The 24,482-nt window shown below is 43.8% G+C and overlaps 1 protein-coding gene across 5 annotated transcripts in view; it reads left to right on the top strand.

Moving 5' to 3' along the window:
* LOC126284782 (putative fatty acyl-CoA reductase CG5065) overlaps positions 1 to 24,482 on the top strand; it is a 192,888-nt gene that overhangs the window by 55,664 nt on the left and 112,742 nt on the right. For 4 of the 5 annotated variants that reach the window (XM_049983946.1, XM_049983947.1, XM_049983944.1 and 1 more), the window contains exon 2: positions 14,874 to 15,214. The exons of the other annotated variant lie outside the window; for it this stretch is intronic. In XM_049983946.1, coding sequence (XP_049839903.1) covers positions 14,900 to 15,214 — 315 coding nt within the window. In that variant the 5' untranslated portion in view covers positions 14,874 to 14,899. The remainder of the gene's footprint in view (positions 1 to 14,873; positions 15,215 to 24,482) is intronic. 5 annotated transcript variants of the gene reach the window in all.

The following is a 24,482-nucleotide window of genomic DNA, read 5'->3' as shown; positions in this document are numbered from 1 at the left end:
TCACAATCACAACATGTTCACACCAGTGGTTCAGACTTAACTGCTGAGGTCATCAGTCCCCTATAATTGAGAACCTAACTAACCTAAGGACATCACACACATCCATGCCCGAGGCAGGATTCGAAACTGCGACCGTAGTGGTCTCGCGGTTCCAGACCGTAGCGCTTAGAACAGCTCGGCCACACAGGCCGGCCACACCAGTGTTGTCTCACAGAAATTACACAACTTGCGACGTGTCTTACTTTTCCACAACGATGTGCATACATCACTTACACGCAGTGGCAGCTCGTGATTAAACATTCTGGGTGTTTGCAAATTTTTAGATCCAGATAAATTTGAGTGTACGAAATTAATAGCATCTGCTGTATAAAATGCTTTTCAACACGTTTATACAACTATAACCATTGCCAATAACAATAATAGTAACAATAATAATAATAATAATAATAATGGAAAAAGAAAAACACTACATGGCAAGCACCCGTATCATCTAACACAGCCATACATCGATCAAGATGCATCCAACGCATGGCTAAGAAAAGGCAATATGTACAGTGAGACGGAAGGATTCATGATTGTAATACAGGATCAAACAATAAACTCCAGATATTACAGCAAGCATATTATTAAAGATCCCAATACCACAACAGATAAATGCAGACTTTGCAAACAACTAATAGAAACAGCAGATCACATCACAAGCGGCTGTACAATACTAGCAAATACAGAATACCCCAGAAGACATGACAATGTAGCAAAAATAATACATCAACTTGCCATAGAACATAAACTAATAAAACAACACGTTCCCACATACAAGAATGCACCACAAAATGTACTGGAGAATGATAAATACAAATTATACTGGAACAGAACCACTATAACAGATAAAACACCACCACATAACAAACCTGACATCATACCAATAAAAAGAAGAAATTTACACACAAATCGAAATATCCATACCCAATACAACAAATACACAGAAGAAAACAGGAGAAAAAATTGAAAAATACATCCATCTGGCTGAGGAAGTCAAGGACATGCGGCATCAGGATAAAGTTGACATTATACCAATTATGCTATCAACTACAGGAGTCATACCACGCAATATCCATCAGTACATCAACGCAATACAGCTACATCCAAATGTATATATACAACTACAGAAATCTGTAATCAACGATGCATGTTCAATTACCCGAAAGTTCCTAAATGCAATGTAACATATACTGTACAGTTAAAAGGAAGTCACGCTTGATCAAGGTCCGCCTCACTTCCCATTTTTAACCAGACATAACGTCTGAGAAAGGAAAGAAATAATAATAATAATAATAATAATAATAATAATAATAATAATAATACACATAACTTATCTGAAAAAGAAAGAACTGTTTTTAGGAATTTTGTTGTTTTGTACATAATTATGTACAGTTCAGGGAAAGAACGAAATAATGTTTAAGCTTTCGCTACTCCCACTTACAAACTTTTGTGTAAGGCGAGTTTTCGTGATTTTTTATTTTTTCAGGCAAATGAACAAGATCCTTAATGTATGTATTAGCCCCTGTTAACATCAGGGACATTCTTACGTTGCCCTTACACAAAAACTTACGTTTATTATACACTTCTTCGTTAAATGCTCCTTTGTAGGCACGCTTGTTTGATTTCATCACTGTCTGAGTAAACAGATCTGGCCTGTGAGATGGTCTCCTCAACTGTGGGTTTTTCGCAGTGGCAGGAAAACAGGCACGACGCTGATTTGATATTGTCGGGCTACCTGCTAAAACGGTTGTTTCCCGATGTCGGTAAGTTACTACACAATAACAGAGGCGCGGAGGGGGGAATTCCAGCTCTTTTCACGTGGTCCGCTTCTATGTGGTAACTTACGGAGGTACTAATTTCCTTATCAACAACATTGTGAAATTAAGCGTTATACAAGATACATCCAGATAGTAAGAATACAAATGTTGTGAAAGACACAGTTTTTTTTTTCAAAGTTGGCTCCTGTGACGTGTAGAAGAGTTCGTACCGGTCGAAAAAACACTCAAGCGCCTATGCCGTTGCAGCAGCGTAACACGTGCGCCCTGCGTTTGCTCCACCTCTGGTGTTTGTGACTTCGTGCTGTCTTTCGGTTCCTCGCTCTGCCTAACGCATCAGCGGCCGGTATCCACCACCAACTTGTTGAAACCTACGGACGCGACATAATGAATCATCGGGGTTAGGGTTGATACGGAAGGGCGTACCGACATCCACGACGCAGAAAGAAGTGGGAGATCGTCCGTCACTTCAGAAGAGCTTGTGCAGCAGCTTGAGGAAAAAGTTAGCGATGACCGTTGCATGATTCTGTCTTCCTGAAAGAGGGTTTCTCACACGTTTCTCAGAGACTGCTGGGTGAAATTGTGTCACGAATTCTTGAGTTTAAGAAGTCGCGTGCGTGGTGCGTGCCAAAAATGTCGACTCCAGAACAAGCGAATTTCTTGAATGTTTTCAAACTGATGGTGAATCCTTTCTCGATTCAGTTCTGTGTACAGTGGTAATTTATTTATTTTGCCTATTTTGCTGTCATAAAACATAATGTTTTTTAATTGCTATGCCACTACTGTTTGTAAAGAAACTGGTCCTCTACTTCTAAAAAAAAGAAAAACTTTTAAATAATAAAACTTGACCTATACAAGGAATCTGATAACCTTAGTTAGATATGGACGAAAAAAAGAAATTGGCTTAGTCTTTGTGCAGAATCTTATGTGAGGCCAATAAGACGTCAATTTAAATCTAAATAACGGGGGCCAAATGAACAATTAAAGTCAATATAATTCCAGTATACCTGCAGAAGTAAAAATAAATTATTGTAGGGGCCTACGTAGACATAGCGCATCTGCTAGATGCCCGCGAAATACACAATTTTGTTTTGAAGCTGACATCCAATGAGAAAATAGGTGCAGTTTTCAAGCAGTAACGGCGGACAGCATCAGCTGGTAATATACGTAATTTTATGGTAGCTAATTTTACTACACAAAAAATAAAATATGTACTCCCTACAAAAGAAGTCACAAACAAACATTAAAATAAAATTATGAGAGCGTAATAATTTTCTTTTAATGTCTTAACTGTTGCTGCAGGCAGTGCGATGACGTCAGCAGTGGTCCGCGCGGACGATGTGTGAAGGAATCCTGGTACGTGGCGTGAAGATAATGATGGATCCTCCTGTTTCATTAATATTCCAGTTACGGTGGTGGTCCACGTCTCCGTTGTAGTCGAATGAGCTGGCAGCACTGGTGCGATAATAATAGTTCCAGTGTGTGCGTTGTCGTTACGCGCGCAACTTTTTATTATTAAAAGTTTATTACTCACGCGGTGCGGGTAGGTCGGAATTATGCAATGTCTTTAGTATTAAGATATATGGCCGCTTAATGCCAATACTTGGCACAATTCTTTAACAATGTTGCCACAGGAAAACAGTTACGTGTTTATCACTATAACGGTCCGTGTAATTTACGTCGTCGCCTTTAAGAAGTTTGGACGATATAATAAATGTTTCTTGATGAAATCACAGCACTGTTCTTTTACTTAACATTTTGGTTTGTTCCACTTTCACACAATTCTAACAGTTAGTGTCTCCACACGACAATGGTGTTTGATTCATGGCTAATTGTCACAAGTTCACACAGTTTGTAAAATCGTCACCGCAAACACTCGATATACTTTTTAGGTTTTACTGTTCACTTAATAATGCACGATCTTCTATTAACACAGCGGACGCACTGTAATTAATTGTTCCTCCGCGTATCACCGTCTTTCACGCCGAACTTTGCATCGTTTTACACCCGCGAACAGGCCACGATACCACGACAAATCGCACGATCTCTATCGATAATCGTTCACTCTGTCTCTGACACAGTACTTCTCCTAGGCTAACCAAAGATTTACAAAGCATATAGAACCAGAACATTCATATTCGTACAATATAAAATATAAAATAGTAGAAGAATGAATGAAGAAATAATGTGACGTATTAACAAATAGAGTATAGTTGAAATAAATGATACATGCGTACTATAACAAGGTAATGCACAAAAGAAAAAAATATTACTGACTTTCGGGGAAAGCAATGTCTTTACATGTTGTAACAATGTAATCGTATTTTTTGATCATAGAATGGCTTCAGGATTGTACTGTGTTTCGAAAGTAGGCAAAAATGTATAAGCTGCGACTGTAGACACAAACATATACTTTTTTAGTATTGTATTACTTGTGTTGGTAATGTGAAATGTCGTGGCGTCCTTGTTTTGGGACCGGAAAGGGCTTTTCTTGGTCGGTTTCGTGCCCAAAGGGACCTGCCATCAATGTCGATGCATATTTTGAGACCCTACAGAAGCTTTAAAAAACATGGAAGTCAAAAGAAGGGAACGCTCACTCGTGATGCGCCACACCTTTATGACAACGATAGACCCCATACCATCCGGCTCACTCGTGACGCATTCATATTATATTGTGACTCATTCACCTTACTCTCCTGACGTGGCATCCTCAGAGTACCATCTTTTCACTAAAATGAACCATTTACTAGGTAAACACCGCTTTTTGAACGGTGATGAGGTCATGGTGACATATTTTGACACGTAAGGCGCAAGTTCCATTAAAATACAATCATTTTTCGATTTTTAACAGCTGTATTCTTACTTTTTGGATATGTCCCTTGTATGCCCTGATCAAATCACGCAACATTCTCTTGTTTTCAAGTACCGTACCTGCGCTATCGTCAACTACTGATGCACGTCATATGAACGAAATCTTATCAAAATCATGAAGCCAGTCTTAGGAATAGTGATTTTTTGTATTATTCAGCCGTCCATCTACTGGGACGTGTATCTAGATTCCTCGTCAAATATTTCTTTCCACGAAAAAATGACGAAATGTGTGTGAATTCCTAAGGGACCAAACTGCCGAGGTCATCGGTCCCTAGACTTACACACTACTGGAACTAACCCACACCTATGCCCGAGGGAGGACTCGAACCTCCGGAGAGAGAGGCCGCGCAATCCGTGACATAGCGCCTCAAACCGGGCGGCCACTCCGCTCGGCATTCTTTCCATGTTTTGATCAACTAATGTTGCTGTGGATGTACGGTAACGGTGCGCTTTTGATAAATTATTAAAGGAACTAGGATGATTACTAGGCTGTTGTCGACACGGTTATTACAGTAGTAGGACGAGATCGGAGGGGACATGGAAGAGGCAGGAAATCAGTCACCGCATCTTACAAGGATATTACAATTCGCCTTTATCTAAACCTGAACTAAACTCGGTCTTGGAAGGCCCAACGGCACCTACCGGCCGCCGTGTCAACCTCAGCCCACAGGAGTCACTGGATGTGGATATGGAGGAGCATGTGGGCACCACACCGCTCTCCCGGCTGTGTGTCAGTTTACGAGACTGGAGCCGCTACTCCTCAATCAAGTAGCTCCTCAGTTTGCCTCACAAGTGCTGAGTGCACCCCACTTGCCAACAGCGCTCGGCAGGACGAATGGCCACCCATCCAAGTATTCGCCTTTATCGCTTTCAGATAAACGCATATAACGTACACGCAGGGGCCAGAAGAGGTGCATACAGTGTCTTAACCGCATTATAGGCTGCAGTGAGCCATTTATTACATTCTCCTTTGGAAACGTAAACTACTGGACTGCATTGTTGCTATTTTTCGGGGTGCACTCAGCCTCATGATGCCAATTGAGGAACTACTCGACCGAATAGTGGCGGCTCCGGTGAAAGAAAACCATCATAACGATCGGGAGAGCAGTGTGCTAACCAGACGTCCCTCTTACCCGCATCCTCATCTGAGGATGATACGGCGGTCGGATGGTCCAGATGAGCCACATGTGGCCTGAAAACGGAGTGCTTAGTGCTTTAAGTAAAAATACTTACCGTATAGACTTGATGATGGTGGGTCTCCATCAAGCACAAGTTCGCATCAAACGGAGCCAGAGAGCCAGAGAAGAGGATCCAAATAATGAGGGAGAAGAAGAGGAAGAAGACAGAAAGATAATAGAATTACACTGGTACATCGATCATGACAAGACTTACTTACCTATGTAGACATAACTTATAAAAACGTATGTATAAAAGTAATTCAGATGTAGAATAACAAGAGTAGGTGTGTTGTACCATTCAAATTACACCCGCAATTACACACTCTGTTACCAGAGATCTTAAAAAATGTTTTAGATTAACACTTGGCTGCAGCAGAGACGGCGTTACCTGCAAGTAGATTCACAGGAAAAGGTCTCTGTGACAACAAATGGCTCTGAGCACTGTGGGACTCAACTGCTGAGGTCATAAGTCCCCTAGAACTTAGAACAACTTTAACCTAACTAACCTAAGGATATCACACACAACCATGCCCGAGGCAGGATTCGAACCTGCGACCGTAGCGGTCGCGCTCTATGACAACAGTTAAATTCGAAAAATGGCTTACGAACCACTGAATGGAGGTAAAAAGAAACAAAATGCATGAGCTTGAGAGGTATACGAAGAAAAACTAGAATCAATATAAAGGTAGAAATTTATTCCGGGCTGACATTTTATACCACATACCACTCAATGCAACTGGAGGCATAGTAGAGCGGTATATTTTCCACTTGAATTGGTCCGGGATATTTTTCACACGAAGCGTTTCATTGGCAGGACACTTAGAAGATGCAACAAGTCCACTAAAGAGACAGCTTCCACTACACTCGTTCGTCCTCTGTTAGAATATTGGGTGTGGGATCCTTACAAGGTGGGATTGACGGAGGATATCGAAAGGGTGCAGAAAAGGGCACCTCGTTTTGTATTATCACGTAATAGGGCGGAGAATGTGGCAGATATGATACGCGAGTTGGGATGGAAGTCATTAAAGGAAAGACGGTTTTCGTCGCGGCGAGATCTATTTACGAAATTTCAGTCACCAACTTTCTCTTCCGAATGCGAAAATACCTTGTTGAGCCCAACCTACATGGGTAGGAATGGTCATCAAAATAGAATAAGAGAAATCAGAGCTCGAACAGAAAGGTTTAGGTGTTCGTATTTCCCGCTGTTCGGGAGTGGAATGGCAGGGAGATAGTATGATTGTGGTTCGATTAACCCTCTGCCAAGCACTTAAATGTGAATTGCAGAGTAATCATGTAGATGTAGATGAAGCACGCCAATGATTGTCCGCCATTCAAGCTATGCCTTGCTGACGTGGTCTGTGGTTTCAGGAACGAGTGGTCGATTATTGAGACAAGGTACTTAAAGAAGTTTGTCTTTGGCAGATGTACACCGTCTATCTTGACTGTTTGCGTTTCTCGACAAGTATTTAGTTTTATTTATATTAAGACGTAGTCTGGAGTGTTCCAAGACTGTTGTTCTGTTTTCTGTCGTGTTGTTGAAGGTCGTTTTGTCTTAAGTAGGCAGTAGATCTTCATCAACATTCAGCTTGTGCCAGATGGTAACTTATGCAGGTCTCTGTCGACAGTGTCGATTGTTACGATACACATATTATGCTCGGCCACAGAATGAACTTTTAGCATTATTACATACATCTTTCACGTTTTTGGTGCAGTTGTCACTTTATTCAGTCATTATATTTACATCGCGACGAGGACGTGTCGTGCGTGCTTATTGTTTACAATGGATATTATTAGTGAATATGTACACAGTAAGAATTGTACAACTATAATTTCTTTCGCTTCTCGTACAAAGACATTTTTGTTGAGTATTCTGTTCTGTTATTATGTGTCGTGAAGCGTTAAAAATTTATCCTTTTTCTTTAGGATGTCAGTGGTGTATCGCACATATTTTTTTACGTTTTATTTCTGTTTGTTCATTAAGAATTTTGTTCGGGTACGCGTCTACTTGGTTGTAGATTTCAAGTTCTTCCTAAATATTAATAGTGTGTTCTTTGAACTTTGGGTATACTGTGTAGAATTTTTACTGCATTCCTATTTTTTCTGGTTTCGTAGGCGCATGTAAAATGTTGGCTGATTACTTTCACTGTTCCACGCGTGTTCTTCGAACCTTAGTTTGAAATTTCTACTTGTTTGTCTGATGTAAGATTTGCTGCAATCGTCTCAAGAGAGTCTGTAAATTTCTAAGTTAATAAAATAGCCTACATTAATAACAGGTGTAACCACCAGAATGTTGAATGCAAGAATGCAAACGTACATGAATTTTTTCGTACGGGTTCCGGACGTGTTTGTGGAATGCCAGTTGCAGTTCGTCTGTCAGTAAAAGGTAGATGTAGTCCGATGGTGTCCCATACGTGATCGACTGGAGACAGATCAGTTGGTGGACCAGGCCAACGCAACATCTCGACACTCTGTAGGACATGTTGAATTATAATAGCGATTTGTAGAAGAGCCTTAACATGTTCGAAAACACCCCCTGGAATGGAGTTCGCCGGCCGGTGTGGCCAAGCGGTTCTAGGCGCTTCAGTCTGTAACCGCGCGACCGCTACAGTCGCAGGTTCGAATCTTGCCTCGGACATGGATGTGTGTGATGTCCTTAGGTCAGTTAGGTTTAAGTAGTTCTAAGTTCAAGCGGACTGATGACCTAAGATGTTAAGTCCCATAGTGATCGAGCCATTTGAACCATTTGGAATGGTGTTCATGAATAGCAGCACAACAGGTCGAATCAGCAATTGAGGTACAAATTTGTAGTCAGGGTGCGCGGGATAGCCAAGGGAGTTCTCCTAGTGTTATAAAAATCACAGCCCGCACCATAACTCCAGTTGTAGGTCCAGCATGTCTCATACGCAGACTGGTTGAGGCTGGTATTCAACAGTCCTCCTCCTAACCTACACACCGCCATCACTGGCACCGCGGCAGAACCAGCTTTCATCATAAAACACAACACACCTCCACTCCACCGTTCAGTGAGTTCTCACTTGACACCACGGAAATGCCAAATCGCGGTGATTTGGGGTCAGTGGAATGCACGCTACAGGATGTCTGTCTCTGGAGCTGTCGTTGAAATAACCGACTGCTAACAGTTCGTTGAGTTACTGTAGTGACACCTACTGCTCAGATCGCTCCTCCAGAATCAGTACCATGCGCTCCGAACACTGAGGTTTTTCCTCTCGGTATCGCCAAGTGGCCCTCAGGAGTCTCTTCCTGTTTCGACTGTACCTTCCCGTGACCACCACTGTCGACAATCATTTGACTGTATCCCTTCCAAGTGTTTCTGTACCACGGACGCTAGATCCAGCATCTCGTTCAAAGTGAGCTGGTGAAAACGTGCTTCGTTGCCTTAAAGGCATTCTTGACTAACATCTATCTACGCCCAAATCACAAATGTTACTAACGCACTTGACAGTTATAGCACTTATTTAAAGCAAACCTGATTTGCATCCTCATGCCGGCCGGAGTGGCTGAGCGGTCCTAGGCGCTATAGTCTGGAACCGCACGACCTCTACGGTCGCAGGTTCGAATTCTGCATGGATGTGTGTTATGTCGAATGTAACCGTAGGCTTCCGCGGCCGTTGTCAATGTCAATAAAATTCTTCTGGGTTAGACACCGCATTGTCATTTATGCAGCAAAAGAATTCGTCCCTGCGAACTTTAACTAAGAGAGCCTACAGGATCAGCGATGAATGCAACCTGCAAGCTGAACTGCAGAACCTCAGGACCATTTTTGGAGCTAATGGCTACGACATGAGGCTGATACGCAAAACCATGGCGCCGAAGGAGGAGGGCAACAGGGAAATACAGAACGAAGCACAGAATACTGCCGTGCTACCGTATGAACAAGGGGTTACTGAACGTCTAGGCAAAATTCTCCGTCGGGCAGGTATTAAGCCGATTTTTCGTAGCAACAACAAAATAAAAGACATTCTGGGCTCGACAAAAGATACAATTGACAAGTTTCATGCCGCCGGAGTTTATGAAATCGAGTGTGAATGTGGACTGGTGTATGTAGGTGAGACTGGGCGTCCAATAAGCACGAGGCTAACTGAACATGAGAGATATATCCGCCTCAAACAATATAGCAAATCAGCGGTGTCAGAACATCATGAGCAGTGCAGGATGAACATCAAATTTCGAGAGGCCCGAGTACTGGCGAAACAGCCGTTTAGTTTGAGGAGGAAGATTAGAGAGGCTATAGAAATAGCCAAGCGACCCGATAATATGAACAGAGAAGACGGGTACAGACTTCCAGCGTCTTGGCCGCCTGCTGTGACAGCTTTGCGGAAGGACAGCTCGCGCAAAGCAACAGGCGTGCGGTAGGCCACAGCGGAGGATGGTACACAGAGCGCTGACGCGGCCTAGTCGATACTAGGCAGTTAGTAAACAACGCTACGCTAAGTCTCCTATTCGCCGATTTCCACCAATGGCAGGCAGTAAAGGAAAACTCCAATGGAAAACGCCTATTTCCGCCAATAACAAGACGCAATGCAAACGCCAATAAAATGAACTCCTAGTACTCTTCCTCCTCATCCTCACACCCAATCACAACACTCTTCCATAGTATATATGTACCCACACTTGCGCTCATTCAGCAGTTAGCAACACACCCTGAGGAAGGCGTCTTGCAACAGACGCCGAAACGTTGGAATTTTATAAATGACAATGCGTTCTTTAACCCAGAAGAATTTTATTGAGAGTGTGTGATGTCCTTAGGCTAGTTAGGTTTAAGTAGTTCTAAGTTCTAGAGGACTGATGACCTCAGATGTCAAGTCCCATAGTGCTCAGAGCAATTTTTTTGATACACTACGAAGATTACGTGCTACAGACGCGAAATTTAACCGACCGGAAGAAGATGCAGTGATATGCAAATGATTAGCTTTTCAGAGCATTCACACAAGGTTGGCGCCGTTGGTGACACCTACAACGTGCTTTCATGAGGAAACTGTCCAACCGATTTCTCATACACAAACAGCAGTTGACCGGTGTTGCCTGGTAAAACGTTTTTGTCATACCTCGTGTAAGGAGGAGAAATGCGTGCGATCACCGACATTGATAAAGGTCGGATTGCAGCCTATCGCGATTGCGGTTTATCGTATCTCGACACTGCAGCTAGCGTTGTTCGAGACGCAATGACTACTAGCAGTATATGGAATCGGTAGGTTCAGGAGCGTAATACGGAACGCCCTGCTGGATCCCAGCAGCGTCGTATCACTAGCAGTCGAGATGACAGGCATCTTATCCGCATGGCTGTAACGGATCGTGCAGCCACATCTCGATCCCTGAGTCAACAGATGGGGACGTTTGCAAGACAACAACCATCTGCACGAACAGTTCGATTACGTTTGAAGCAGCATGGACTATCAGCTCGGACACCATGGCTACGGTTACCCTTGACGCTGCATCACAAACAGGAGCGCCGGCGATGGTGTACTCAACGACGAAACTGGGTGCACGAATGGCAAAACGTAATTTCTCGGATGAATCCAGGTTCTGTTTACAGCATCATGATGGTCGCATCCGTGTTTGGCGATATCGCGGTGAACGCACATTGGAAGCGTCTATTCGTCATCGCCATACTGGCAGACCGCACGGCGTGATGCTATGGGGTGCCAATGCTTACACGTCTCAGTGACCTCTTGTTCGCATTGACGGCACTTTGAATAGTGGACGTTACATTTCAAATGTGTTATGACCCATTGCTGTATCCTTCATTCCATCCCTGCGAAACCCTACATTTCAGCAGGATAATGCACGACCGCATGTTGCATCTCCTGTACGGGCCTTTCTGGTTACAGAAAATGTCCGACTGCTGCCCTGGCCGGCACATTCTCCAGATCTCTCACCAATTGAAAACGTCTGGACAATGGTGGCCGAGCAACTGGCTTGTCACAATACGCCAGTCACTACTCTTGATGGTGGTATCGTGTTGAAGCTGCATGGGCAGCTGTACCTCTACACACCATCCAAGCTCTGTTTGACTCAACGTCCAGGCGTATCAAGGCCGTTATTACGGTCAGAGGTGGTTGTTCTGGGTACTGATTTCTCATGATCTATACACCCAAATTGCGTGAAAATGTAATCACATGTCAGTTCTAGTATAATAAATTTGTGCAATGAATACCCGTTTATCATCTGCATTTCTTCTTGGTGTAGCGCTTTTAATGGCCTGTAGTGTATTTAATTAATGCTTGAGGTACCTCATGCCTTTCTTTCGTCTTTCTGTCCCAAGAATTAATAAAGAGCACAGAGGTTGGAAACAGCTGTTGGTGCTAGACTAAAGAATACTGTCCAATTAAGGGAAAATGACATCATTTATAACAGGGGGCCTAACATAGCGCCTTGAAGTTTTTCGCAACAAACTTTCCTATATTCTGAAACTCACCGTCTATCTCATGATTTTCTCTACCATCTCTTCCCCGTCAGATCTGACTGAACAGTGGATAATGTAATAACTGTTAATAATGTTATTTATTTATTTATTTTATTTTGCATGTTTAGTTCCGTACGATCACATTGAGGAGCAAATCTCCATGGTCATGGAACGTGTGAGTACATGAAATTACAACATAAAAGTAATAACAGATAAAATAAAATGTTTACGAACGCAAAAAAGGCAACCCATTAGTTTAAGTACGTGTAATCAACAGTATAACATAGGAATCAGCTTAATTTTCCAAGGAACTCCTGGACAGAATGGACGCAGTAGAATACTGCACACTTTTCTGCACAAGAGTCAAGGAAGTGCGATCCAAATGCAGATTGGATTTCTGCCTAGTATTAACTGAGTTAAAGCTGGTGATTCTCGGGAATAAGCTGATAGTGTTAACAAGAAACGACATTAATGAATATATGTATTGAGAGGCCAGTGTCAGAGTATCCAGGCTAGTGAACAGGGGTCGATAAGAGGTTCGCGAATTTACAGCACTTATTCCCCGAACTGCCCGTTCCTGAGATAAAAATATCCTTTGATAATGGGAAAAATTACCCCAAAATATAACACCATCGACATGAACGAATGAAAATAAGCAAAATAGACTAATTTTCGTGTCGAACAATCACTTGCTTCAGACATCGTTCGAATAGTATAAATGGCAGCGTTAACTCTTCGTACAGGATCCTGGACTTGGGCGTTGCACGTGGAATGGGAGGAAACCGTATCTATTGTAACACCCCACCCGTCACTTATCTGGTTTTGGCGTGTGTTCACCCCAGCTAATTGACTAACAGATCAACAGGGAGTGTAAAACTGCCACAATATTGGATAATGCAAAGAAAGTAATAAGGCCCTGTGACTCCTGATTGAACTGCGGTGGCAGTGTTGACATTCATTGATTCAGAATTGATCACTTTTAATTAAAAAGGTGTGCACATTGATGTTATATTCAGCTATTAAACACCAGATGCAAATTTTGAACATAAAATTAATTAAGGAAGTGTCTTGGGATTTCAACTACTTGATTTAAAACAGATGCAGTCGATTAGCACAAATTTATTTTAACTCACGACCTTCAATCATAACATTACATGACTCTCCTACCAGGCAGTGGTAATAAATTGCGTTTGCGTCGAGTAAAGCGCGATAACTCAAAAGCAATTCCTATCGATTGACCCAGGCATAATGCGAAGTGCGAGAAGAATTCTACAATACACGGCCCATGAAACCCTCATGGAAACTTTGCCGACGTGATCCAAATAATTAATCAGTGGCCGGAGCGGGCGCAATATCACCGAATACAGCGTGGCGGGGCGGCGTCGTTGTGTGGACGTCGGCCGACCTCGTGGTGCTGCAAGGCTACGCTCGTCTATTCACTCCTAGCTATCTTGCTCAGTACATAGCTGAACCAAAACTTCCTATCTCCAAGTTCAATCGTTCCATTTGCGAAGTCCTAAACTGCAGAGATGCTCACTCTTTCTCAGGCAAGCTGAGTAAAAAACGCCACGTCCGCACTCTAGGCAAACTGGGAACAGAAGACCCCTACAGAGACTTCTCACAGTCCGCTCTTCGCCTCGGTTTTCCCTCCAGCAAAATCACTTACGCCAGTTGCAATGCAAGGCGCGTTAATTATGCGTCGCTTCCCAGTGCCGACCAATGCCTGCTCTGGGAAGTGAACAAATTCCACAAAATTTCCCTTCCTCTCAACTTCTGCTATTTAGCTCCTCCCAGACCACCCACCAAAGTTAGCGTCTGCACAAAACACCAATTTTTTCGCAATTCTGACTCCCAGGAGAGTACTTCAAATTTCTTGATCCTACGTTCCCATCGCAGGCCAGCGTATTTCATTCTGTCGCTCTTCACCTTATTTACTTCAGACTCTGCGGACCGTGAATTCAGCGTGAAGTTGCTATAGTCACAAACATGCATACTTTGACCTCTGTTGACCGCTCCACCGTAGCTTTGTGCGTCTTTCTCACATGTTTCACTGAAAATGGGACGACGGACATTTATCAACAGGCATACAAGTTCTCCGTCTGCTTCCCGGTACACCAGCATGGGGTCAACCACCCATGCTGTCACTCATGTTAATGCAGCTGGAGGTCGCGCCCTGTTACCACTTTCTCAGAGCTTCAGCCGGCCTAAGCTGCCTATTGACGCTTCCCTTCACCGTTCCCCAGCCGGCCACGGTCAACTCTAAACACTTCCCTGTGGTAAACTAGCGTCCAGTAAATCGACTCGTTTCCATGAAGTTTTCATGTCGTGTGAATTACTTTAAAACCATCACCCGACATTAATTATTCCAATACGTCCATACTATACCCTCCACAAGATGAATTGTGCCTTGTCAGTCATTTTTGTTCAGCTCAACGTGAGTTAGGTGATCTTTAATGACTTCATGTAAGGGGCATAGTTCTTGCCATCTTGCACTATGTGTACGATGAGTGTTTGATTCGCTGCATTCTGCACTTAACTGACTGACAATTATCAAGATCTCAACCAGGAATGTTGTGTCCTCAGATTCGAGTCCAGTCATTGTAAAGAAGATGATCGTCAACGACGGGGATACAGAGACGCAGGTCCCACAGATGGAGGCCGTTCCGGACTCCAGCAGCGAGCAACAAGTCCACCGGCTCGCTGTGATCGGCTGCGAGGAGCCCCAGCTCCAGAAGGGAACACCCGTGCAGCGTTTCTTCAGAGGCCGCTGTGTGCTGGTGACGGGAGCCACCGGCTTTGTGGGCAAGGTGCTGCTGGAGAAGCTGCTGCGCTCCTATCCCGACGTCGACACCGTCTACGCCCTGCTCAGGCCCAAGAAGGGAATCGGTGTCCAGCAGCGCTTGCAAGACATCCTCTCAAAGCCGGTGAGCTGTACTGAAAGGTAGCAAGCCATCCGAGTGAACTGGGGGAAAGGAACACACCACGGAGCAATTATCCAAGTGGGATGGCCAAGTCAATAATGCAATGGTTAACCTCAGACCCTTGTACAAGCTGTTATTCGGCTAGGTACTGAATGGAAGCGTTATTGGATGTCCTTCTGAGGGATATCGTGCCAAATCCTATCCAGCTGGCTCATTAGACAGCCAAAAGTCCTATATGCTTGGAGGACTATTCCCATAATGCCCAGAAAGTTCTTAACTGGAGAGAGATCCGGAGATCTTACTGGCCGAGGTGTGGTTTGGCAAGCACGAAGAGAAGGAGCAGAAACTCTTGGCATGTGTAGATGGAATTATCTTGCCGAAATACACTACTGGCCATTAAAATTGCTACACCAAGAAGAAAAGCAGATGATAAACGGGTATTCATTGAACAAATATATTATACTAGAACTGACATGTAATTACATTTTCACGCAGTCTGGGTGCATAGTCCCTGAGAAATCAGTACCCATAACAACCACCTCTGGCCCTAATAACGGCCTTCATACGCCTGGGCATTGAGTCAAACAGAGCTTGCATGGCGTCTACAGCTGCCCATCCAGCTTCAACACGATACCACAGTTCATCAAGCGTAGTGACTGGGTATTGTGCCGAGCCAGGTGCTCTGCAACCATTGACCAGACGTTTTCAACTGGTGAAAGATCGAGAGAATGTGCTGGCAAGGGCTGCAGTCGAGCATTCTCTGTATCCAGAAAGGCCCGTACAGGACCTGCAATATGCGGTACTGCATTATCCTGCTCAAATGCAGGGTTCTGCAGGGATCGAATGAAGGGTAGAGCCACGGGTCGTAACACATCTGAACTGTTATGTCTACTGTTCAAAGTGCCGTCAATGTGAAGAAGAGGTGACCGAGACGTGTAACCAATGGCACCCCATACCATCACGCCGGGTGATATGCCAGTATGGCGATGATGAATAGACGCTTCCAATGTGCGTTCACCGCGATGTCGCCAAACACGGATGCGACCATCATGATGCTGTAAACAGAACCTGGATTCATCCGACAAATTACGTTTTGCCATTCGTGCACCCAGGTTCGTTGTTGAGTACACCATAGCAGGCGATCCTGTCTGTGATGCAGCGTCAAGGGTAACCGCAGCCATGGTCTCCGAGCTGATAGTCCATGCTGCTGCAAACGTCGTCGAACTGTGCAGATGGTTGTTGTCTTGCAAACGTCTCCATCTGTTGACTCAGGGATCGAGACGTGACTGCACGACACGTTTCAGCCGTGCGGATAAGATGCCTGTCAACTCGACTGCTAATGATACGAGATCGTTCAGATCCTGCATGGCGTCCCGTATTACTCTCCTGAACCCACCGATTCCATATTCTGCTAACAGTCATTGGATCTCGACCAACGCGAGCAGCAATATCGCGGTACGAAAAACCGCAATTGCTAGTGATACGATACCGTTCGGACCCTGCACGGCGTCCCGTATTACCCTCCTGAACCCACCGATTCCATATTCTGCTAACAGTCATTGGATCTCGACCAACGCGAGCAGCAATATCGCGGTACGAAAAACCGCAATTGCTATAGGATACAATCCGACCTTTATCACAGTCGGAAACGTGATGGTACGCATTTCTCGTCCTTACACGAGGCATCACAACGACGTTTCACAAGGCAAAGCCGGTCAACTGCCGTTTTATACATGAGAAATCGGTTGGAAACTTTCCTCATGACAGCACTCTGTAGGTGTCTTCACCGGCACCAACCTTGTGTGAATGCTCTAAAAAGCTAATCATTTGCGTATCACTGCAACTTCTTCCTGTCGGTTAAATTTGGCGTCTGTAGCTGGTCATCTTCGCAGTGTAGCAATTTCATTGGTCAGTACTGTATAAGCCCAGAATAGCTTGACATGAAGGGCTCCAAAATTGGGCGCAGGACACCGTTGATGTACCGCTGTGATGTAATGATGCGGCGGATGACAAGCGAAGGGGTCCCGATATGAAAAGAAATGGCGACCCTGACCATCACTCCTGGTTCTCACGACAGTCAGACTGATGTTCTTCCGCTGTGTGGGCGTCTACAGACAAGTGTCTGCTGGTCATCAGGGCTCACTTCCATGCGGGACTCATCCCTCAAGACAATTCCACTCCAGTAGATGACGTTCCAGTCCGATGACGTAGATGGAGACTTCCACAACAGTAGTGACATACCAGCCTGAATGTCGCCCACCAAGTGTCCCGGCAACCAGGAATGATGGTCTGGCTTGCCATTTGTATTCATAGCATGAGCCCTTTGTTTTTCATTCGAGGCACCACTACGGCACAGCGGCATGTCGACGATCTTCTCCACACCGTTTTGTTGCCCTTCATGTCAAGCCATCCTTGGCTTATGTTTCAGCTAGATAATGCCCGTTTGCTAAACCCTACATTGATAAGCAAGGTCGCCAAATCTCTCCCATGTTGAGAACGTTTCGGGCATTTTGTTCACTTGGACAGAACTTGTCACGACATCGCTGAGGAGGCCGTCCAACTCTGCCACTCAATGCCACGCCGAGTAACTGCTCGCATAAGGGTCAGAGGTTATCGAACGCATTGTTGACTTGCTCAATTTGTGAAGCTGTTTCTCTTGAACAAATCATCCAGTTTCAATTGTACCTCACACCTACCGATTTGTGTCCTATCAGATAATTCCTTTCTGAGGTGACGTTTTTTCTCGTAGAGACTATTTTTCCTTGGAGAATGAAACACACTTCCATTAAGGCTCAAATGTCTTGTGAAATGGCAGTGCGGGGTAGCCGAGCGGTCTTGAAGCACCTTGCCACGGTATGGGCGGCTGCCGCCGTCGGAGGTTCGAGTCCTCCCTCAGGCTAGGGTGTGTGTGTTGTTCTTAGCATAAGTTAGATTAAGTAGTGTGTAGGCTTAGGGACGGATGACCTCAGCACTTTGGTCCGATAAAACATTGCCACAGATTTACAACATTTTCTTGTGAAATGATTTGTCTAAAAGAAAAAAGGGAAACAGATTGGGGCAACAGTTAGCGCACCTTTGTATGATACTCGAAATCATGTACTCTGATTTCGTCTTAGAAAGGAAACAGTCCGTAATATTCGACGGAAAGTGATACCTGGTGTTCCCAATGGAAGTGTTACAAGCTTTCTGCTGTCCCTAATCTGTATGGAGGATTTAGGAAATAATCTGAGCAGTCTGCTCGGATCGTCTGCAGCCGAAAAGCTTTTGACTAAGTACCACATTTACGTCTAGGTTGCGAATTTCTTGGTAGATAGGACACAGCAAGTTCTGTTGGACAGAGAGTCATCGACGTATGTAGAAGTAAATATGGATGCACGCCACGGAAATGTTTTGTGTCCCTTGTTGTTCGTGTGTTATATTTATGGTCTTGCGGACAATGATAAAACACTACTGGCCATTAAAATTTCTCAGATGATACAGTTATCTGTAATGAAGTACAGTCTGAACGAAGCTCCACAAATATTCATTTCAGAGTGGTCCAACGACTGTCAACTTGCTTTAAATGTTGAGAAATATAACGCTGTGTAGTTTACAAAACGAAAAACCGTAGTATCCTGTGAATATAATATTGATAAGTTACAAATGGAATCTGTAAACTCATACAAATGATTGGGTGTAACGCTTGTAGACGCATGCAGTAGAACTATCCAGTAGGCTTATTCGTGGGCAGAGCATCTATCTACATCCTCATCTACGTGGTTACTGATTATTTCTCTCTATGTAGGTGGGTGCAAACGGAATGTTTTCGCAATCGGAGGAGAAAACTGATGATTGAAATTTCATGAGAAGATCCCTTCGCAACGAAAATGCCTTTGTTTTAATGATTTATACTTCACTTCACTTATCATGCCTGTGGCACTATCTCCGCTATTTCGCGATAATACAAAACGAGCCGCCCTTCTTCGAACTTTTTCGATGTCATCCGTCAGTCCCACCTGCTGTGGATCCCACAACGCCCTGCAGTACTGCAGAAGAGGGCGGACAAGTGTGGTCTAAGCAGTCTCTTCAGTACATCTGTTGCACCTTATGAGTGTTCTGCCAATGAATCGCAGTCTTTGGTTGACTCCACCCACAACACTATCTATGTGATCATTCAAATTTATGGTATTTGTAATTATAATCCCTAAGTATTTAGCTGCATTTGCAGCCTTCAGATTTGTTGACTTATCGCGTAATCGAAATTTAGCGGATTTCTTTTAGTACTCGTGTGAATAACTTCACACTTTTCTTTATTCAGGGCCAGTTTCCACTTTTCGCACCATACAGATATCTTATCTAAATCATTTTGCAATTTGTTTTGGTCACTGATGACTTTACAAGAGGGTGAATGACAGCATCATCTGCAAATAATCTATGAGGGCTACTCAAATTGTTTCCTATGTCGTTAATATAGACCAGGAACAATAGAGGGCCTATAACACTTCCTTGAGGATCGCCGGATATTACTGCCGTTTTACTCGAAGATTTTCCATCTATTACTACAACCTGTGACATTTCGGACAGGGAATCACGAATCCAGTCGCTCAACTGAGGTGATATTCCATAGGCACGCAGTTTGGTTAGAAGACGCTCGTGAGTGATTTCCACTGTTAAATGCAGAGCAAAGATCGGATGAGTGGAAAGAGTACATTGAATGGCTCTGTGAAGGGGAAGACCTGCCTGATGTGACAGAAGAAGAGACAGGGGTAGATTTACAAGAGACAGGGGATTCACAATTAGAATCAGAATTTAAAAGAGCTTTGAAATACCAAAAAATTAAATAAGGTAGAAGGGATAGACAGCAAACCATCAGAAATTCTGACATCATTGGGCTAATTGACAAGTAAACGACAATTCAAGTTTGTGTTTTGAATTTATCAGTCTGGTGATATACCATTTGACTTTCGGAAAAATATCACCCACAAAATTCCGAAGATAGTAAGAGTCAGGAAGTGCGAGAATTATCAGCTTAACAGCTCATGCACCCAAGTCACTCACAAAATCATATACAGAAGAATGGAAAAGAAACTTGGGGATCTGCTGGGTGACGATCAGTTTGGCTTTAAGAAAAATAAGGGCACCACTCAGGCAGTTCTGACGTTTCGGTCGATAATGGGAATAAGGAACTGGAAAAAGTGTTCAGCAATGTAAAATGGCTCAAGATGTTCAAAATTCTGAAAGAAGTAGGGGTAAGCTGTAGGGGAATGCGGATAATATACAATAAGAACAAGAGCCAAGGGGAAACAGTAAGAGTGGGAAACCAAGTGCTCGGATTAAAAAGGGTGTAGAGCACAGATGTAGTCTTTCGCACCCACTGTTCAACCTATACATCGAAGAAACAATAATGGTAATTACATCGAAGATGCAATGGTGGTAATAACAGAACGGTTCGAGAGTGGAATTAAAATTTAAGGTGAAATGATACGATTCGTTGATAACATAGCTATTCTCAGTGAAAGTGAAGGAGAATTACATTATCTGTTGAACGGAATGAACACCCTAACGAGGACAGAATATAGACTGTGAGTAAATCGAAGGAATAGGAAAGTAATGAGATGCAGCAGAAATGAGAACAGCGAGAAACTTAACATCATGATAGATGGTCACATCTACATCTACATGACTACTCTGCAATTCACATTTAAGTGCTTGGCAGAGGGTTCATCGAACCACAATCATACTATCTCTCTACTATTCCACTCCCGAACAGCGAGCGGGAAAAACGAACACCTAAACCTTTCTGTTCGAGCTCTGATTTCTCTTATTTTATTCTGATGATCATTCCTACCTATGTAGGTTGGGCTCAACAAAATATTTTCGCATTCGGAAGGGAAAGTTGGTGACTGAAATTTCGTAAAAAGGTCTCGCCGCGACGAAAAACGTCTATGCTGTAATGACTTCCATCCCAATTCGCGTATCATATCTGCCACACCCTCTCCCCTATTACGTGATAATACAAAACGAGCTGCCTTTTTTTGCACCCTTTCGATGTCCTCCGTCAATCCCACCTGGTAAGGATCCCACACCGCGCAGCAATATTCTAACAGAGGACGAAACGAGTGTAGTGTAAGCTGTCTCTTTAGTGGACTTGCATCTTCTAAGTGTCCTGCCAATGAAACGCAACCTTTGGCTCGCCTTCCCCACAGTATTTTCTATGTGGTCTTTCCAACTGAAGTCGTTCGTAATTTTTACACCCAGGTACTTAGTTGAATTGACAGCCTTGGGAATTGTACTATTTATCGAGTAATCGAATTCCAACGGATTTCTTTTGGAACTCATCTGGATCACCTCACACTTTTCGTTATTTAACGTCAACTGCCATCTGCCACACCATACAGCAATCTTTTCTAAATCGCTTTGCAACTGATACTGGTCTTCGGATGACCTTACTAGACGGTAAATTACAGCATCATCTGCGAACAACCTAAGAGAACTGCTCAGATTGTCACCCAGGTCATTTATATAGATCAGGAACAGCAGAGGTCCCAGGACGCTTCCCTGGGGAGCACCTGATATCACTTCAGTTTTACGCTATGATTTGCCGTCTATTACTACGAACTGCGACCTTACTGACAGGAAATCACGAATCCAGTCGCACAACTGAGACGATACCCCATAGGCCCGCAGCACGAAGTAGATGATGTTGAGGGATTCTACTACCTAGTGATGGACGAAGCAATGAGGACATCGAAGCAGACTTGCACTGTCAAAAAGGGCATTCTTGGCCTAGTAGTATCAGCCATAAGCCTTAATTTGAGGAAGAAAAATCTGACAATGTACGTTTGGAGTACACCATTGTATGATAGTGAAACGTGGGCTGTGGTAAAACCGAAGCAGAAGAGAAACGAAGCATGTGAGATGTGCTACAGACGGTTATTGAAAATTAAGTGGACTGATAAGGTAACGAATGAGGAGGTCCTGCACAGAACGGGAGAGGAAACGACTATGTAGAAAACACTGACAAGAAGAAGGGAGAGGATGATGGGATATCTGTTAAGACATCGGAGAATAACCTCCATGATACTGGAGGGACCTGTAGAGGGTGAAGCGTGTATCGGAAGACAAAGATAGGAATATATCCAGTTGGGGACGTAGGTTGCAAGTGGTACTCCGGGATGAGAACTTCGACACGGGAGAAGCTTTCGTGGCGGGAGCATTAAACCGATCGAAGACAGATGACTAAAAAATTAAACAAAAATAATTTTAAAAAGGAGACAGATATTTTTTACGAAATCTCAATTACAAACTTTATTCTCTGAATGCGAAGTTATTTCACTGCCGCACTGCTACGTAAGGAGAAACGATCGTAGTAATAAGAAGAAATCAGAGCTTGTGCGGAAAGACTTGTGTGTTCACTTTTCGCTCGGGCTCTCAGAGAGCGTAACGGTAGAGATATAATCTGTCGGGCACTTTGCTGTGAATTGCTGAGTAGTCGTGTAGACATTTGTTACAGCAAATAAAACTGCATTGTCCACAACATTAACAAGACAAATACCTTCAAATAGGCTACAAAATTGTAAGATTCTAAATTAAAAATTGACCTTCAGACTATCGATCGACACTTTATCTGCTGTACATGATTTCCAGCATCATTCAAAGGCACGTTGAATGTTTATCTTGTAAATAGTCTGTTTAGGTTTTTATATTGGTAACGCCACTTAGCGCTCTGTATGAAAATCACAGGCTGTGCTGTGTGCAGTCAGTGGCTGGTTGGCATTGTTGTAATACTCGCCATTGTAGTGTTGGGCAGCTGGATGTTAACAGCGCATAGCGTTGCGCAGATGGAGGTGAGCCGCCAGCAGTGATGGATGTGGGGAGAGAAATGGCGGAGTTTTGAAATTTGTAAGACTGGATGTCATGAACTGCTATATATATTATGACTTTTGATGATATTAAGGTAAATACATTGTTTGTTCCCTATTAAAATCTTTCATTTGCTAACTATCCCTATCTGTAATTAGTGTAATTCCGTAGTTTGAATCTTTTATTTAGCTCGCAGTAGTGGTGCTCGCTGTATTGCAGTAGTTCGAGTAACAAAGATTTTTGTGAGGTAAGCGATTTGTGAAACGTATAGGTTAATGTTAGTCAGGGCCATTTTTTTGTAGGGATTTTTGAAAGTCAGATTGCGTTGCGCTAAAAATATTGTGTGTCAGTTTAAGCACAGTCATGTATAATTTTTCTAAGGGGACGTTTCATATGTCGACCCTTAGCCGAGGATACCTCACTGGAATCTTCTGATTTTTTTCCTTGTAGTTTGTGTAATTAGTGTAGCTTTTGTTTATTGCTAGAGCGTAATTATAGAGACAATTTCCTTTGTAGTTGTAGTTTTTCATTGTTGTACTGTAAAACAGTTATGGCATGCATGTAGATTTGCAGCAAGTATTTCGCAGCTGCGCTTGCAATTGACGAGATATTACACTCCTGGAAATTGAAATAAGAACACCGTGAATTCATTGTCCCAGGAAGGGGAAACTTTATTGACACATTCCTGGGGTCAGATACATCACATGATCACACAGACAGAATCACAGGCACATAGACACAGGAAACAGAGCATGCACAATGTCGGCACTAGTACAGTGTATATCCACCTTTCGCAGCAATGCAGGCTGCTATTCTCCCATGGAGACGATCGTAGAGATGCTGGATGTAATCCTGTGGAACAGCTTGCCATGCCATTTCCACCTAGCGCCTCAGTTGGACCAGCGTTCGTGCTGGACGTGCAGACGCTTCATCCAGTCCCAAACATGCTCATTGGGGGACAGATCCGGAGATCTTGCTGGCCAGGGTAGTTGACTTACACCTTCTAGAGCACGTTGGGTGGCACGGGATACATGCGGACGTGCATTGTCCTGTTGGAACAGCAAGTTCCCTTGCGAGTCAAGGAATGGTAGAACAGTGGGTTTGATGACGGTTTGGATGTACCGTGCACTATTCAATGTCCCCTCGACGATCACCAGAGGTGTACGGCCAGTGTAAGAGATCGCTCCCCACACCATGATGCCGGGTGTTGGCCCTGTGTGCCTAGGTCGTATGTAGTCCTGATTGTGGCACTCACCTGCACGGCGCCAAACACGCATACGACCATCATTGGCACCAAGGCAGAAGCGACTCTCATCGCTGAAGACAACACGTCTCCATTTGTACCTCCATTCACGCCTGTCGCGATACCACTGGAGGCGGGCTGCACGATGTTGGGGCGTGAGCGGAAGACGGCCTAACAGTGTGCGGG

This window comes from Schistocerca gregaria, chromosome 8 (genome assembly GCF_023897955.1).
Source record: "Schistocerca gregaria isolate iqSchGreg1 chromosome 8, iqSchGreg1.2, whole genome shotgun sequence".
Taxonomy (NCBI): domain Eukaryota; kingdom Metazoa; phylum Arthropoda; class Insecta; order Orthoptera; family Acrididae; genus Schistocerca; species Schistocerca gregaria.
The sequence above is the reverse complement of the archived record's forward strand: the minus strand, read 5'-3'. Positions and strand labels throughout refer to the sequence as shown.